General features: G+C 49.5%; 1 protein-coding gene across 1 annotated transcript in view; it reads left to right on the top strand.

Moving 5' to 3' along the window:
* Nucleotides 1–2,043: 2,043 nt before the first annotated feature.
* The window catches only part of Galnt9 (polypeptide N-acetylgalactosaminyltransferase 9), an 82,503-nt gene continuing 68,589 nt past the window's right edge, over nucleotides 2,044–15,957 (top strand). The window contains exon 1 of the mRNA XM_052168211.1: nucleotides 2,044–2,284. Within this exon, the coding sequence (XP_052024171.1) occupies nucleotides 2,044–2,284 (241 nt within the window). The remainder of the gene's footprint in view (nucleotides 2,285–15,957) is intronic.

Here is a 15,957-nt window from a genome sequence, read left to right as displayed (position 1 = left end):
AGATTTGAAACCTGCTGGAGCTAGAGTCCGGCAAATTCTTTTTTTCCTTTTTCCTTTTTAGTTTTTAGAAACATGGTTTCTCTGTGTAGCTTGGCTGTCCAGGAACTCACTCTGTAGACCTGACTGGCCTTAAACTCATGGCCCTCCTGCCTCTGCCTCCTTCAGCAAATCCTGCCTGAATGTGCTGCCACACCAACTTTTTTTTTTTTTTTTTTTTTTTTTTTTTTTGTGACAGGAAGGAGAGACTTAGGAAAAAAGCAGTATGACTTTTATGCCTGCTGCTTCCACCGAGAAGTTGAATGTCTCCAAGCTACACAGGACACACTGGCTTGTGGAAAAGATAGTGTGAGGAAGAGAGCCTGAACCAAGAGCCAAAGCCTCTACCCACTCCTCCGAATGTGAACAGATATGACATGGGCACACACACGCACATACACAGAAACTGCAAACACATGTATATACAAACACACACATGTATCACATAGACACTGCACACATGCATAATCCTAAGGACATAACACATGCATGCATATATATGCACACACATGCAGACACATCACTCACTACTCATGTACTCATACATTATGAAGACATACCACATATATGCACAAACATATAAAACATGTAGACATATCATACACACTTTGTACACGTGCACATTCACAAAGGAGACTTATGAACACAGAATCACATGTGTAACACGGATACAAGCACATATCCATGAATGCATATGCAAACAAATGGGTACGTGCACACACAGTGAACACATAAACATGCATACTTACACATGATATATGCACACATGAGATACATGCATGAATACTCATGCAGAACCAAGGAGCTACAAGTCCCACAGACCTTGTCCTTTTATCTAAAGAGCTCATCACAAAGAAAGCTCCTCATAAATGTTCCATCATTTATTCATTCCATAAATATTTGCTAAGTACCAGTTACTTGTCAGAAACCATTTCAGGCACCGTAGTAGCTTCAGTGGTAACCAGGAATACAGGAGGAGCCCACAGCCTGTGATTCAGGTTCACAACCTAGGATGTGTGACTTCTGCCATCTCTCCTTCTCTGATCCCAGCAGTTTCATTTACAACTGTTTGTTTGGGGCTAAATTAGAGAGGGAGGGGCAGGTGTTTGTTGTTTTTCTTCTGCCTGAGCATGCACCTGAACTCTGAGGACTTGGGAAACCTGGTCAAGATTTGTTTTTCCTTTATTTGTTTGGCCTGATGCTACAATAGGATTGCTCAGTCTCCAGCCTACTCTACTCTCCTTTCTTATCCTTTGGTCCCAGAGGAGGGCAAACAATCAGATTAGGTTTGGCCAGGCGCGGTGGGCAGACAAATCTAGGTGACTCTGACTCATTACCACAAAGGCACCTCACCACACCCCAGTGTGCACCCACAGCACAGTCCTGACCGGCGTTCCCTAAGGCTTCGGGTCCACAAGGGTCAAGTCTGGGTTTTGTCCCCTAAAATAAGCCCAGGCGCGGAGGGCGGTCCGAAGCTCCGAGTAGTGCCGCGCCCTGGGCCTCGCTCCACGTGGGCCTATCCTGGCCAGGGGGGGCGCGCGGGATCGGTTTGGGGCGGCGGGCGGGGCAGCGGGCGCCGCGTGCATGCTGATGAGCGCAGGCCGCGTCACTGCGCACCGGCGCCGTGGTTTCGGGGCGCGCAGGAGCGGGGCGCGCAGGAGCCGAGCGCACAGGAGCGGGGCGCGCAGGAGCGATCGGGGCGCGCAGGAACGGGACGCAGCAGCCAAGGCCTCGCGCTGCCTCCTGGCCCAGGAAGCTCCCGGCGGGCGGGCCCTGCTGACTATGCGGGCGGTGCCCTGTGCCCGCATCCCCGAACGGTTTCTGAGCGCTGGAGAAGGGCGGGTCGTGGCGGCCTGGCTTGTGGAGCCCGTGCGGCGGTGCTGAAAGAACAGCTCCCGCCCTTGCCCGGCCCATGGTCCCCACCGCGGCCGGCCGCTCCCAGGCTCCTGTGGCCCCGGGGCCCCGGGGATGCCCGGCGGGTGAGGCGGCCCCGTCCGAGCCGCGCTCATGGCGGTGGCCAGGAAGATCAAAACTTTGCTGACGGTCAACATCCTGGTGTTCGTGGGCATCATTCTCTTCTCAGTGTACTGCCGCCTGCAGGACCGTTCTGAGGCGCTGGTGCAGGTCGTGCGAGGTGCCGACCGCCGGATGCGCAATCGGCTATCCAAGGCGAGTGCTCTGGCCGACCGAGAGTCCATCCTACAGCGCCTGGACCATCTGGAGGAGGTTGTCTACAACCAGCTGAATGGTGAGCCTCGGGGTGGAGGGGACATTACTGTGTCCAGGAGTGGCTGCCCACACTCACCCCACAATATCTTCCAGGGTCCTCAGTGGAAGCTACTCTGGGTCCTGTAGAGAGAATGCTGGAGGCCTTCATTGGCAGAGGGCGGTGATAGGGCGACTGCATCATCTACTCATCCTGTGAACACTTGGGAACTGTCCCCTGCCTCCCATAATTCATCCAAACTTACTACCCAAGAGAACGCAAACTTCTCAAGGAAGAGCCTCTGAGAAGTTGCCAGGAGGAGTAGTTAGGGGCCCAGGCAATACCTAGATCTACATTGAGGGAGGTCCAGACTGTGCCTACGCTCACCTCTAGGGACCAGAGATACCTTACAGAGCTGTGAGGGTGGGGGTGACACCTAGGTCCACAGCAAGGACCCAGAGAGCCTTTCCAAACTGTGGGTTTAGACTGGACTCACTTCTCTCCCTGGAGATAGGGAAGGAGGGGGTGATTGCAGCCCAGCTAAAGTGATTGATCCCATCTTCCTCACTGCATGGCACAGAGGGTGTCCTGTCCATTAAAGTGTGACCTCTGGCCTGGATAGCCACTTTTCAAGGATGCTAAGGGTTCCTGTAGAAAGTTCAATTGTGGGAGAAACATAAGACACCACCGGTGCCGAGAGGACCGATGGATTCAAGTATCTATCAGAGCTGGGTAGGAGCCGAGTGCTCACGGGGGACTGAGGTCACAGTGCCTGGGAACCTCTGAAGCATGAAAGTTTCTGCTCCTCGTGGCCTCTTTGCTTTTCTGTGAGGAAGGGGGCACTCATCATCTTCGTCACAGCAGGTCACAGTGAATGGTTGTTGCTGTTGGGAATAGAATATTTTACATTTTAGGTGTAGGATGAATGCACCATTTCTGTCCCCAAGGACAGCTTTGTTGGGTTGCAGGAAGGAGACAGTTGGTGCATGTCTGCAGCCCCAACAGGCTTCCGTTCTTTGTGGTTCTCCGCAGAAACAGCCCCAGCAAACCTCTTTGTGCAAGTGCTAGGAACTGGCTTCCCTAGGCAGTGGCTACATTGGGTGGGCTTCTTCAGCAGGGCTCGGGTCAAAAGTTGTAAGGGTCACTGGGGTCTCCTGAGAGAACGGGGTTCCGGGCATGTGCCATCTGGGTTCCAGGTGGCTCAGGTATCCTCAGATAACAAAACCCTCACCAGCTCCTGGAACCCACGGCCACCCTGACCAGCTAGCTTTGTGGCTTCTCCATCAGTCACTCAGCTGAAGGCACAGAGGAAGAAAGTTGAGTTGGAGCAGTGACTTGGCCTCACCGCCAGTGTGATTCATCTTCTGGAAGACACTGGGTCCCGTAATAGCACGGAGCTTTATTGAAGTGTATTTGCCAGGGTGTTATGGTCTGTTTTATGGGGCGAACCAGAGGATTATATAAAAACATTGGCACCGTTTGCGCTTGTGTAACATCATGCTGGCCAGCCAGTCTCATGAGCTGTTTCCTTCCCTAGTCCCCGAAGGACAAGAGGGGCCAGTATATGGTAGACGGACAGCTGGGACCCTCGATCACCTTTCCTGACACGGAGATGGACAGAATGAAGTTCTTCCCTCTGGCCTATCTCCTCCCTATTCCTATGCTCCGGACAACTTCTTACTTCTCTTCTCCTATTCCCTCTCTTTCTCTACCTTTCCTTTATAATGCCTTTTCCTCCACCTCTCACTAAATACCTTCCCCTCTTCTCTTCTTTCTCTGTGCTGAAACAGCCATGCTTTCCTCTCTGAATCATAAGGTTAGCAGCTTCTTAACTCAGTATGTCCCTCGATATTTGTCCTAGGAAGGAAACGACGCATTGGTCTCAGGCGGGCTTCTCCGGGGAGAGCAGAGTATCCAGGGGCTGTGTGTTTAAGTGAAGTCATTCGGGATATCCTTACCCCACTCCAAGCTTGGCTTGAGGCCTCTGACTGAGGGCATGGAGGAAAGCAACGAGATCTTCCTGGAGGAGGCTGGCTGCTCTCCCTGGCACAGCTTGTTCTATTTTAGATCTTAGAGATGTGGATTTGATTCCCAAGGGTTTCTACTGATACTTATCTCAGCTGCATTAAAACAGTAAGAGGAAGCAATCCCTTATATCCCCTGGGTCCAGATTCTTCCTTTGAACTCTCTCCTGGCTGGAGAGAAGAGGGAGTCCTGAGGAGGCTGGAGACACAGGAGGGAGTTCTGGTGTGGGCAGTGTGCCATTTTCTTTGGCCCCATGACCTTGCCCTGGCAGAAAATCCTAATGTGGTGCAGACTCAGTCTCATCAGACCTGGAGGCATTGTGGGAAAGGGTGCACAGTCCCTCTTATATGTGCTTGAGAATTGCTTCTAAATTCAGCGCTCAAGGCAAGAAAAAATGTTTATGGGAAAAGCTCTCCCTCTGAATACCTTAAATTGTACATAAAGCCTGGTGCCCAAGGCTGTGTGAGCGGCTGGCCCAGGCTCTCAGGAGCAGTAAATTTGAAATCCTCCAAGCTTGGTGCTGTTTCCAGTCTGATGCTGGGAATTCAACCCCTTTTCCCTAATGATGTGTGTGTGTGGGGACAACTGGGACTTTTGTCCCTACTGGATGTCCCTCTATGAGTCCGTGTGAAGGCTCAGCAGAGCAGGGCCACAGCCCTCTCTTGTGGAAAGCTTCCTATGATGGAGGGAATCACTTGGCCCCAGGGTCTCACACCTGGGTAGGTGGTCACTCTTGAAGGGTCATTTCTAAAATTAGAGCTGAAGTGCATGTTAATCCCCTCCAATTTGTGCCATCTCCCCACCCCCTGCATTCATCATACTGTCAGCAATATTCAAAGCTGCAGTTGGTCTTATGGTTGGGCTAGAGCTAGAAACCAGGAAGTGGAACTTGCCAGGGTTTGTATAGGAAGCTGGTGGCACAGCTGCTTGAAGAATGAGCAGGACTTGCATCTATGACATTATCACAAATTCAAGTTAAAAACAAAAACAAAACAGAAGATCTTAATGTGGGCTCCAGATGCTAGCCATGGAAGTCTTGGCACAGGTGGTGTCTATCTGCTTCGTAAAGGCTTGCTTGTCCTCCTCTGGGATGCTGGCCTAGCTCTCCTGACCAAGTAGTGCTTGTCTACTACGTTCACTGATCACCTTACCTGTGCAGACTCCTATCCTTTGGACCCTCCTCCCTTTATACTGTTTTAGGGACCAGGTCTCTATTATGTAGCCCTGGATGTCTTGTCTCTAGTGTGTAGGCCAGGCTAGCTTCATATTTACAGAGATCCACCTGCTCCTGTCTCCTGAGTGCTAGGATCAAAGGAGTGCTCCCCCACACCTACCTCCTTCGGTCTCCTTTAAATAATTTTGTCTGCGGTTTCATCTCTAGTGCCCAACACCCAGGCAGAGTGGCACACCCCGTGAATATTTGAGTAAGTGGGCTACACATTGCTTTCAATAAATAAGTTCATTTATTTGTTTCAACAGCCTTTCTCTACATAGCACTGGCTGTCTTAGACTCATGTATACCAGGCTGAACTCACAGAGATCCTCTTACCTTTGCTTCATGTCCCAGGATCAAAGGCTTGTGGTGCCACATGGCTCAGAATAAGTTTATTTTGGGCCACTGTGTTCCACTGCTATGCTTGGTGGAAGTGCTGAATGAAAGTGTTCTCTGAAAGATCACACACTGTTGCCCAGCTGTCAAGATTCAAAGGAAGTGGCTCTGGCGAGGAGGATGTGGGACTTTGGGAGCTGGAGCAGAGAGTGGAGGGAGGGAGGGGAGGATTGGAGAAATGTCAGCAATGGTATGGCTTTCCTTTGTAACCTTTGGCTTCAGAGTAGCGAGTGCTGAGCCTAAGACAAGGTGTTGGAGATAGGGGTGGCTTGATCCTAAAGCTGGGGGATATGACAGCTCCCCACCTGCTGCTGTGCCAGGTGTGACAAGACAAGGCATGCCCCAGTTCTCTGTCTTACCAAGAGCATTTGCTCAGAGTGCAGCCGTGTCCCTAGAACACAAGCTGAGCATGGTGAGCCTTTTTCTTGGGTGTTCTCACAAAGAGTGACCCCCTTTTATTCACTTCTGTCGTGCAGGTGACCAGATAGGTGGGCAACAGGCAGAGGAGCAAAAAGATGGAGGAGTATGTAGGCCTGGGCCTGGGGACTGCTTCCTTCTTCTCCCTTGGCAGGTCCAGCATACATCCCTCTTGAGCCTCTGGATAGACCAGAGTATTAGCTTCTAGAAAGGGGCCTGTTGGGAGCTTCTCTGCACGATGGAGAAATGGGAAGGATGGCTCGATTGCAGGGAACACGGCTGATGGTAGAAGGATTCTTGCTCCCCTGCAAGCTTTATTTACCAAAGCGGCTCGCTGCTGGTTCCAGGCCTTCTTGGCTCAAGTCCATTGGTTTTCACCCTTCTCAGAGTGTGTGGTCCTGCATGGCCCACTTAAGTGGCAAGAGTCACGGCGACTGGGAAAAGAGCTGCAATTTGTTGCATTGGCTGTCTTCCGCCCACCCTTCCCCGCTTTACAGCTTGATTACTACTGACCAATAACCACAAATGATGACTATCCCACTGGAGTATAGTAGGGAAAATGAGCAGAGCCTGCGTACCCCATATAGGGATGGCAAGTGCCCGTGTACCTGTGGAGGGAGGCTGCCTGGCTAGGGAGAAAGTTCTTGCCCAGAATGCGGGGCCGTTCTGGTGGCCCCGTGTACCTGTAGAGGAAGCCTGACTGGACAGGAGAGTCTTTGGTTTGGTCTGGCAGCTGGAGATGCTGAGACCTGTTCCATTTCTCCAACACGGCAGGTTTAGACAAGAGGAGAGAGTCTATGGTTTTAAAGCTTTATCATAGAAAAGCAGAAAAAGGAAACGAGATAAAGAAGTAAAGAGAAAAAGAAAAGATAGGGGGTGAGAGCTGGCCATGACCACGTGGAAAGAGGGGAAAAGGATAGGGAGAGAGGGGGGAACGGGGGCAAGAGGCAAGGGAGAGTGTGGACAAGAGAAAGGGAAAGGAGAGCGAGGAGGGGCCAAGAAGTCCCTATTATAGTGGGTCAGGCCACCTGGCTGTTGCCAGGTAACTGGGCAGGGAAAATCTGGCTGTAGCCAGGTGACTGTGGGGATGGTGTCCAGTCAGAACACTAGGGGCCTGGCCCTATGTGATTGATGGCCACAGGAGTACGGAGTTGGTGTCAGGAGCCTAAGTGTCTGGGAGCATGGCTCACAGTTCCATCCCTTGTAAAATATTCTACTGGGTCTCTAGAAAAAGCCTCACTCAACCAGGCCACAGACTGCCTTTCATGGTCCCACAGAGTATGGCTTCTGCTCCATAGTTGGGCATTTCAGGGTGTACGATGGTTGCCATTCTGACTCTACTGTCTGGTATGTGCACAGCTCTCAGCAGCTGTGGTGATGGTTTTGGTTTCTTCAGTTGGAAGCAATCTGGCTCTACCTTGCTTCTCACAGGTGGGCTGCAGTCTTCTGAATCCCCATCTTCATCAGAGATACAGACTGCCCTTGACTATAGTTGTATGGGGATCTCTGAACCCCCATATGACAAGCGACCCTATGACGTGAAGCAGAAGCACACTATCATGCTATCTCCCTGTGAGCAGTGGACCTGGTCTGGCTGAATCTGGGGGTGGAGAGGAGGGACAAACTTGTAGGAAAGCAGTCACAGGTGGTGGCCTTGAGGTGCTGGGGTGAAATGATTATGTTTATAATCTGGTTTACCATCAGCCCATTTCAGTCTGTTAGGGATACACTACAGAACTGAAAAAAAAATGGTTTATCATTTGTTGGTTGGAAACTGGATAAAATAAGCTTCTGTGAATTCCTTTACCATATCTGCCTCTGCAGATGTGCAGGGGAAGGCTGGGGTGGTTGAGAGTACTGAGACTGCTCTTCCAGGGGATCAGAATTTAATTTCCAGGACCCGTATGGTGGCTCACAGCTATCTGTAAGTCCAGTTTTAGGATATCCATAGGCACTGTTGGCGTATGATGTACATGCAAGGAAAACACTCATATGCATTAAAAAGGAGGAGGAGGAAGAGGAGGAGGAAGAAAAGGAGGAGGAAAAGGAGGAGGAAAAAGGAAGAAGAGGAGGAAAAGGAGGAGGAAGAAGGAGGAAAAGGAGGAAGAAGAGGAGGAAGAGGAAGAGGAGGAAAAGGAGGAAGAAGGAGGAAAAGGAAGAGAAGGCAGAGGAGGAGGAAGAAGAGGAGGAGAAGGAAGAGGAAGAAGAGGAGGAAGAGGAAAAGAAGGAGGAAAAGGAGGAGAAAGAAGAGGAGGAGGAAAAGAAGGAGGAGAAGTAGTCAAAGAAATGCAACTAGGCTCTGCATCTCAAGACCAGCTCATTGCCCTCACTGTCTCAGAAAAGCAGATGGTTTGAGCGGGAAGGCAGGTGTTACTACAGCAGGAAGAACTGAGGACCACTGAGCGGGACAGACAGACAGCAGCGTCTTCCCACCTTCTCATCAGGGTCCTTGACCCCTGTGAGGATGAGTGTGAGTATTCTTTTAAAACTTTCAAATGGAGAGATTTACTTTGTGAGTCCTCTCAAGGGTTTTTCCAGAGGAAGTTGGCTTTGACTTCTAACACAGACACAGTGGCCACCGGCATCTTCCCAGGGTCTCTGCTGCCTGGGAAGCATCTGTGGAGCATCCCAGGATTGCTCAGTGGCTCTTGTTCTACAGACCTTGCTGACCACTCGAACAGATCCCCGTTCCGTGGGACGCTCATACTGGTGAAGGATGGGCAGCCTACAGAGATGTGTGAGGGGGATACATGAGCACTTATCCTGGGATCCCTCCATGGTGGAGGACCACCCTGTACTGGCAGGGGTCTGGTGATGCCCAACACTGTGCTGAAAGTCTCTGATCATTCAAAATACAGCAGGCTCCACCATCCGGGTAGCAGCTCGTCTTATGCGCCTCTATTGCTGAACATAGTGACCTCCCTGAGGTACAGGGTGGATACAGAGAACAGGGAAAGCATTTCCAGCAGAGATGATACTGAAAAGGGTGACAACAGAGCAAGTAGGTAGGTGAGGGACATGAAAGTTACTTGACGTGGATTGAATTTTGTCTTCCAAAATTTTCATCCCCCAAACCTTAGAATGTAGTTTTATATGGTCTGTGCAGATATTGATATGAGATTGTGCTGTCTGGGATGAGCCTAAATCTGATGACATCCATCTCCATGGGAAGAGGAAAAAAGGAGCTGGAGAGGTGGCTCGGCAGTTAAGAGCACTTGCTGCTCTTTCAAGGGACTAGCATTTGGCTTCTACGCTTACATCAGGTGTCTCACAGCTGTCTGCAGTTCCATCCCCAGGGGATCTGATTTCCACATCAGGCCTGGTGGGCACCTGCATGCACACATGCACACATGCACACATGCACACATGCACACATGCAGTGATAAAAAATAGATCTTCTTAAAAATGGAGAGAAGATGCAGGACGTGGCTCATACGGTCAGAGGCAGAAACAGAGCAGTGTGGCCACAAGCCAAGGGATTCTGGGATCTTCCAGAAGCAGAGAAAGAAAGGCAGAATGCCTTCCTTAGAACTTCCACAAGGGCAGAAGTCTATTCACGATGCCTGAATCTTAGACTTCTGCACTTTCAACTGGAGAGAAACCAAGAAAACCGTATGTCAGGCCCCCAGGTGCTGTGTTGCGCAGTTGAGGACTCTCACAAAGGCACAGCCAGGGACTCTATGCAGTAAATGTTTGAACTGAGATGTAAATGAAGGGCAAGTGTGACTTAGGAGCATCCTGGGGAAATGGAGTGGGTGTCAGTAGATGCAAAGGCCCCATCCACAGCAGTGGGTCTTAACCTTCCTAATGCTGCGGCCCTTTAACACAGTTCCTCATGTTGTAGTGATCCCCCACCATAAAATTATTTTTGTTGCTACTTCATAACTATAATTTTTCTACTGATATGAATCATAATGTAAATATTTTTTGGAAATAGAGGTCTGCCAAATGGGTCACAACCACTGTCCTGTGTTACAAGAGTCCTAGTGAGTAGTGAGGGAAGCGGAGGCAGACAGAGCCTATTTTGGTCTCCTCAGTGTCATGTTAGGTCAGCAGGTATTATCTGTGTTCCTTGGCTTCTGGAGAGTTAGTTCCTACAGAGGGAGCTGATAATGGAAGTGCTCTGAGAGATGCCTGACTTCTTTTCTTAAACATTTTGTTTGGTGTGTGTGTGTGTGTGTGTGTGTGTGTGTGTGTGTGTGTGTGTGTGTGTGTGTGTGTGTGTGTGTGTGTGTGTTACTTGTAGAGGCTAAAGAGGACTTCGGATCCCCTAGACCTGAAGTCACAGGTGGTTGTGAGCCACCTGATATGGGTGGTGGGAACTGAAGTTAGGTCCTCTGAAAGAGCAAAAATTGCTCTTAACTATTGAGCCATTTCTTCAGGCCAGACTGCCTCTGTCTTGCTGGCTGGTTTTGAAAAGCATCACTGATTTCTTTTGGATGTGTCAGGCTGGATGAGTGTGACCTGGACAATAATGCATTTGTCAATTAACAGAGGGGAAAGAGCAAGGTTCCCAGGCAACCCAAGAGCTAGACCATCCCTCTATCCATTCTGGATGGTATTGATCTGATCCACACCGTTTATGACCTGACCAAGTCCCAGTCAGGGCTTCTAAATTCAGTGCTTCAGTCACGGGGCGCTGTTACTTTGTCCCAGATGTCCTATGTGTCTAGTTTATTGATTTATAGATTATGAAATGTTGAATACTGTCCCTGATCCCGCCATCTGCCAGAGGTGACCCCTTTACAGCTGATACTCTAGCTATGTCCCCAGGGAAGGCCTGCCTGGCCAAGCTCCCCTGTTTTCATTAAGAGCGTGACCACTGACCAGCTGGGTTCCTCTCTAGCTCTACCCTTCCCTCTGGGTATCATCTGCCTGTCTAAGCTACAATTATTTCACTTGTGAGGCAGATATGGGAGTTTGGTAGGGACTGAAGGAGTTACAGGCAGGAGCCTTACCACGTGTCTTGTAGGGAAGGGACTCTGTGATATATGCACCCCTCATCTATGAAGTGTGGGGCATGCCCCCTTGTTGCTGTCTCCAACTTCCCAGGCAGTACGCTGTCTAGCCCGTGGCAGTTTCTGAGCCTGACCCCTTAGTGACCCTCAAGAGGCCATCCCTGTGTGCATGCCCGTCCGTACACATTTCGTATTCGCACACGTGTGAAGACCCAACTGGCTGTTGATGCAGTATGTTTCCATTTTCTATTTCTAGCAGTTTTGACAAATGGTGCAGGTTGTCTTCTTGCATTGGTAGAAATGCATTACTTACCGAAGGGGCATTGACCAAGAAGTAGGGACCATAAATGGAGTTTGACTGAGAATTTGATTATTCACTACTCTAGAGGAAGTGGGATCTGGGAGAATGGAGCTGAAAACAAGATGGACTGAAGTCTCACGCAGTAGCCAACTTCAGCACAACAGACAACTTACACTCTGAGGGTTGAAAGGAGTCACATAAGTCACTTGTACAGTCACAAGGGTGAGCTGCAAGGGAAGAGCAAGCCCCAGGCAGCAGACAAGCAGCCAACGGCTGAAACATATTTTTCTATAGAGGCAGATAAACAAATAACAGTTGTAATGAATAAGAAGAAGTAAACTCACTCCTATCTGCTAAACCCAGGAGGGACATGAAAGAATAATCCAAGAAAAATTAAGCATTTTTGAAGAAACGGAAGTCGCAGGACTCTTGTCTTGGTTTCTTGGAGTTTCTTAGCACTTAGAAATCTCCTCACAGTACTCCATAATCTTACAGCGTGAGCTTGCCTACTTTTACCCAATGTCTCTCTGTCTCTGTCTCTCTCTCTCCTCACACACACACACTCACTCACTCACTCACTCACACAGGTATTCACCAAAAATTAGGCTGATGTATGTGTAATTTGCAAAGAAGTTGGTTAACTTCTCTCTCTCTCTCTCTCTCTCTCTCTGTGTGTGTGTGTGTGTGTGTGTGTACATATATATTTTTTGAGACAGGGTTTCTCTTTGTAGCCCTGGCTGTCCTGGAACTCACTCTGTAGACCAGGCTGGCCTCGAACTCAGAAATCCACCTGCCTCTGCCTCCCAAGTGCTGGGATTAAAGGCGTGAGCCACCATTGCCCGGCTGGTCATATTTTTTTTTTTTTAAATATTTCACAGGAGTGATTGTAAACAAAGCTCCTTGCCTGGCTGTACCCTTGAATTTTACAGGAGACAAATTTACTTAATTCAAAAGATGAGTCAGTTTCAGAGAATCTGCTGAATAATATAAACTTGACCAGTTTGCAAAGACTGGACAGAAGAAGCTGGGGTATGGTGATCCTTGGGGCTCCAGCCTGGCTGATCTCCCTGAGGCCATCTGTGTGACCAGAGTTAGTAGAGGGAGACATCTAACTCCCGATCCTGGGTCCTGGCCAGAGCATCCTATGCTCTCAATCTGATGAGAACAGACGCTTGGTGGGGGAGGCCATACAGGTCAGGGCGTCACCTTGTCATGCTTCACAGTATAGGGGAGATGATTGGCCACCCTCCCTGATTGCTGGGTGGTCCCAGAGTCTGCATTTCAGTAGGGTCCCCTGTGGCCCACAGTGTGAATGCTCTCTGTACTGCCATTTGCTGACTGGGTATTATATTGGCAGCTCCATTGGTATGAATGTCTGGTGTTAGAGGCTGGACCCTTGGGAGAATTGGGTGGCTCTCATCTTTTTCCCAGACCGTGAAAGGAAGGCATACCAACTGTTAGGCCCTGTAGCATCTCTCTTTCTGGGTCAGGTCCACCTGGAGCCTGCAGCATGGATCCTGGAAGCTCTGACTGTTTAAATCGGGCCAGAGCCCTGGGTCCAGCCCACACGACCCCTTGGATGCCTCAGCTGCTGCTGGTGTGCATTTAAATATACATTCTAAGTACAAACGTTCTTCATACTGCTTTCCCAGGCCTTGCTGTTGTCCAGGACCTCCCAGGTACCCGGCCAGGCTCCCTGCTCCAGAATCCATGTAGCCCGGTTATAGTTCCTTCCTGCTAGATTTCCCTGCCCTCCTTAGGAAGAGTCTGAGCTACCATGTAGGAGGGTGAGAATAAGGCAGAACTTAAGAGGACTAGATAATCTTCAGGCCCACCTGGCTGTGGACCTTGGGGCCATTGTGGTTTAGGGTTTCTTTGTGTAGCCTTGGCTGTCCTGGAACTTGCTCTGTAGACCAGCCTGGCCTCAAACTCAGAGATTGCCTTCCTCTGCCTCCTGAGTGCTGGGACTGAAAGGAAGACATTTTAATTCAAGTTTAGCAAACCACCAGATTGTGATACAGCATAGATCCTATGCATTTAGTTAATACTTTTGGCAGATGTATGGGACACGGTATACTCAGCTTTTTACCGCATGATAATGGAGCCCGTGAGATCACTAGTGCTGGCTGTGGAAGGCCTGAGGGCATACATGAATGCGGTGTTGTGTGGTGGGCACCTCTCAGGCAATACTCTCCATGACGCTTTTCTCTGGGGGCCTCCTGCTATCTCTCAGTGAGTTCTTTGGTGAGGGCCCCTAGCATCTGTAGCCCAGTGTTACCACTGAGAGAGATGAGGAGGAGGGCCACTCTGCCCAAGTGCTGGTACTTATGAGAAAGAACAAGGCAGGCTGGGCTCATAGTGGAGGCTGTCTCAGTACCTGTGGATTTCAGATGGAACACGATGCAGTTGTCAAGTCTGTATGACTAGCTGAGGCCATTTTCTTTTTTTCATGAAAACCCAATAAATTTTTACTCGAATTTTTATACAATCAACCAGAGTAAATCCCAAGAAGACACATATATATTTTGTTCAAAATATCTGAACTCGGTTATAGTGTGGGTTCTGAGTATCCTCTTGGGGATATACATGCAGCAGGTCAACCAGTCTCTTCTGCCACCGCCTTACTTCCATCCCGCCCCTGGGTGTCCCTCCCCAGATGTGTTCCACATTGAAACGATAGGCCTAGTCTCACTTATCTTTCTATAATATCCACTGTCCAATGTGCTCCTAGCCATGCTCAGGGTGCAAGATGTTGCCCAGAAGAAAGTGTGCTAAGAACTCTGTGGTCCCCATGTCTTTTGGTGAAGGCGGCCGGAGCAACAGAGACAGGGCGGTTAATTTCTAGAGTCCAGTGAAGGCTCAGACCCAGGTGCTGAGACCCAGAACTGGTCATTTCCTGGGCCCTAGAGTGCCATCTGCAGCCCCTGATTTTCTTTATACTGTGCTGTCTTGGTATACCACATCCCACCTCCAAGGTCTCAGGATCACACTGGGACACCATCAGTATAGCCAATCAGAAACTGATTCCTCTGTGCGCTCTCTCTCTCTCTCTCTCTCTCTCTCTCTCTCTCTCTCTCTCTCTCTCTCTTGCTCTCTCTCACTCTCACTCTCTCTCACTTTCTCGCTCTCTCTCTCTCTCTCTCTCTCTCTCTCTCTCTCTCTCTCTCTCTCTCTCTCTCTTGCTCTCTACCACTCTGGCTCTCTGAGTCATCTGTCCCCTTACCCCTCCCCCCAAGGTTTAGAGTGAGCATGCCCAGCTTTGAGGAGAGGCTGCTACTTTGTTGCTAGCCATATAGGCAACATAGGCAGACTGCTCAGCAGTATTAAGTTGTGCAGGAGAAAACAAATAAGCAGTGGACTGAAGTAGGAGTTGAAGGTCTTGGCATTTTCAAAGATGCCCAGAAAGGGCCTTGCATATCAGTGACTTCTCAGGTGTGATGGCTACTCCTGGCTGTCAACTTGACTATATCTGGAATGCACTGCAATCCAGAATTAGAGGGCATACCTATGATCCTGATCTTGAGAATGGAAGACACAAGTTTCTGACCTGGATCTTGGCATGGAGATCTTGAGACATAGTGGCTATGAAAAGCTTAGGCCCAGGAAAGATAGTACATGCTTTTAATCCCAGGAGACTGAGGTAAGCTCTCTGAGTTCAAGATCAGCATGGGACACAGCAAGTATTAGATCCAGGCATGGTGGTACACACCTTTAATCTGGGCCACACTTTCTGCTGGAGGCCTCCATAGGGACATTAGAAAAAGGAAGATTCACTCTTCTTCGATTGCTTGCACTTACTTGCTAGCACATCTGTTGGAATCTAAAATTTTAAAAACAAATTGTCTAGTGCCATAGAGGATAGGTGTGTGTGTGAGAGAGAGAGAGGGGGGGGAGGGAGAAGAGAGAGATGGAGATGGAGGGAGAGAAAGAGAGGGAAAGAGGTCTACAGAAGACCTGCTTAGCTGGGCGGTGGTGGCACACGCCTTTAATCCCAGCACTTGGGAGGCAGAGACAGGCGGATTTCTGAGTTCGAGGCCAGCCTGGTCTACAGAAACCCTGTCTCAAACAACAACAACAACAAAAGAAAGAAAGAAAGAAAAAGACCAGCTTAAACAACTACCCTCATGGAACAGAGCAACTACTAGATTCTTGGACTTCCCGTCTACAGTTGCCTATTGTTGGATTAGTTGGACTACAGACTGTAAGTCATCACAATAAATTTCCTAAATAAATTTCTCTATAAATTACTATATAGAGATATTCTGTAAGTTCTGTGACTCTAGAGAATGAAAGGGCTTAAGCAAAATCCAAGGTGTTTCTCATCCGAGTCATGGCACAAAATGAAGGGGCTTAAAAAGAGAGGATGGGGGTTAAGGGAGTGTGGCACGGCGGTGTGGGGGAAGGG

This window comes from Apodemus sylvaticus, chromosome 22, assembly GCF_947179515.1.
Source record: "Apodemus sylvaticus chromosome 22, mApoSyl1.1, whole genome shotgun sequence".
Lineage (NCBI taxonomy): Eukaryota > Metazoa > Chordata > Mammalia > Rodentia > Muridae > Apodemus > Apodemus sylvaticus.
Note: the sequence above shows the minus strand (reverse complement) of the source record. Positions and strands in the feature narration are given on the sequence as shown.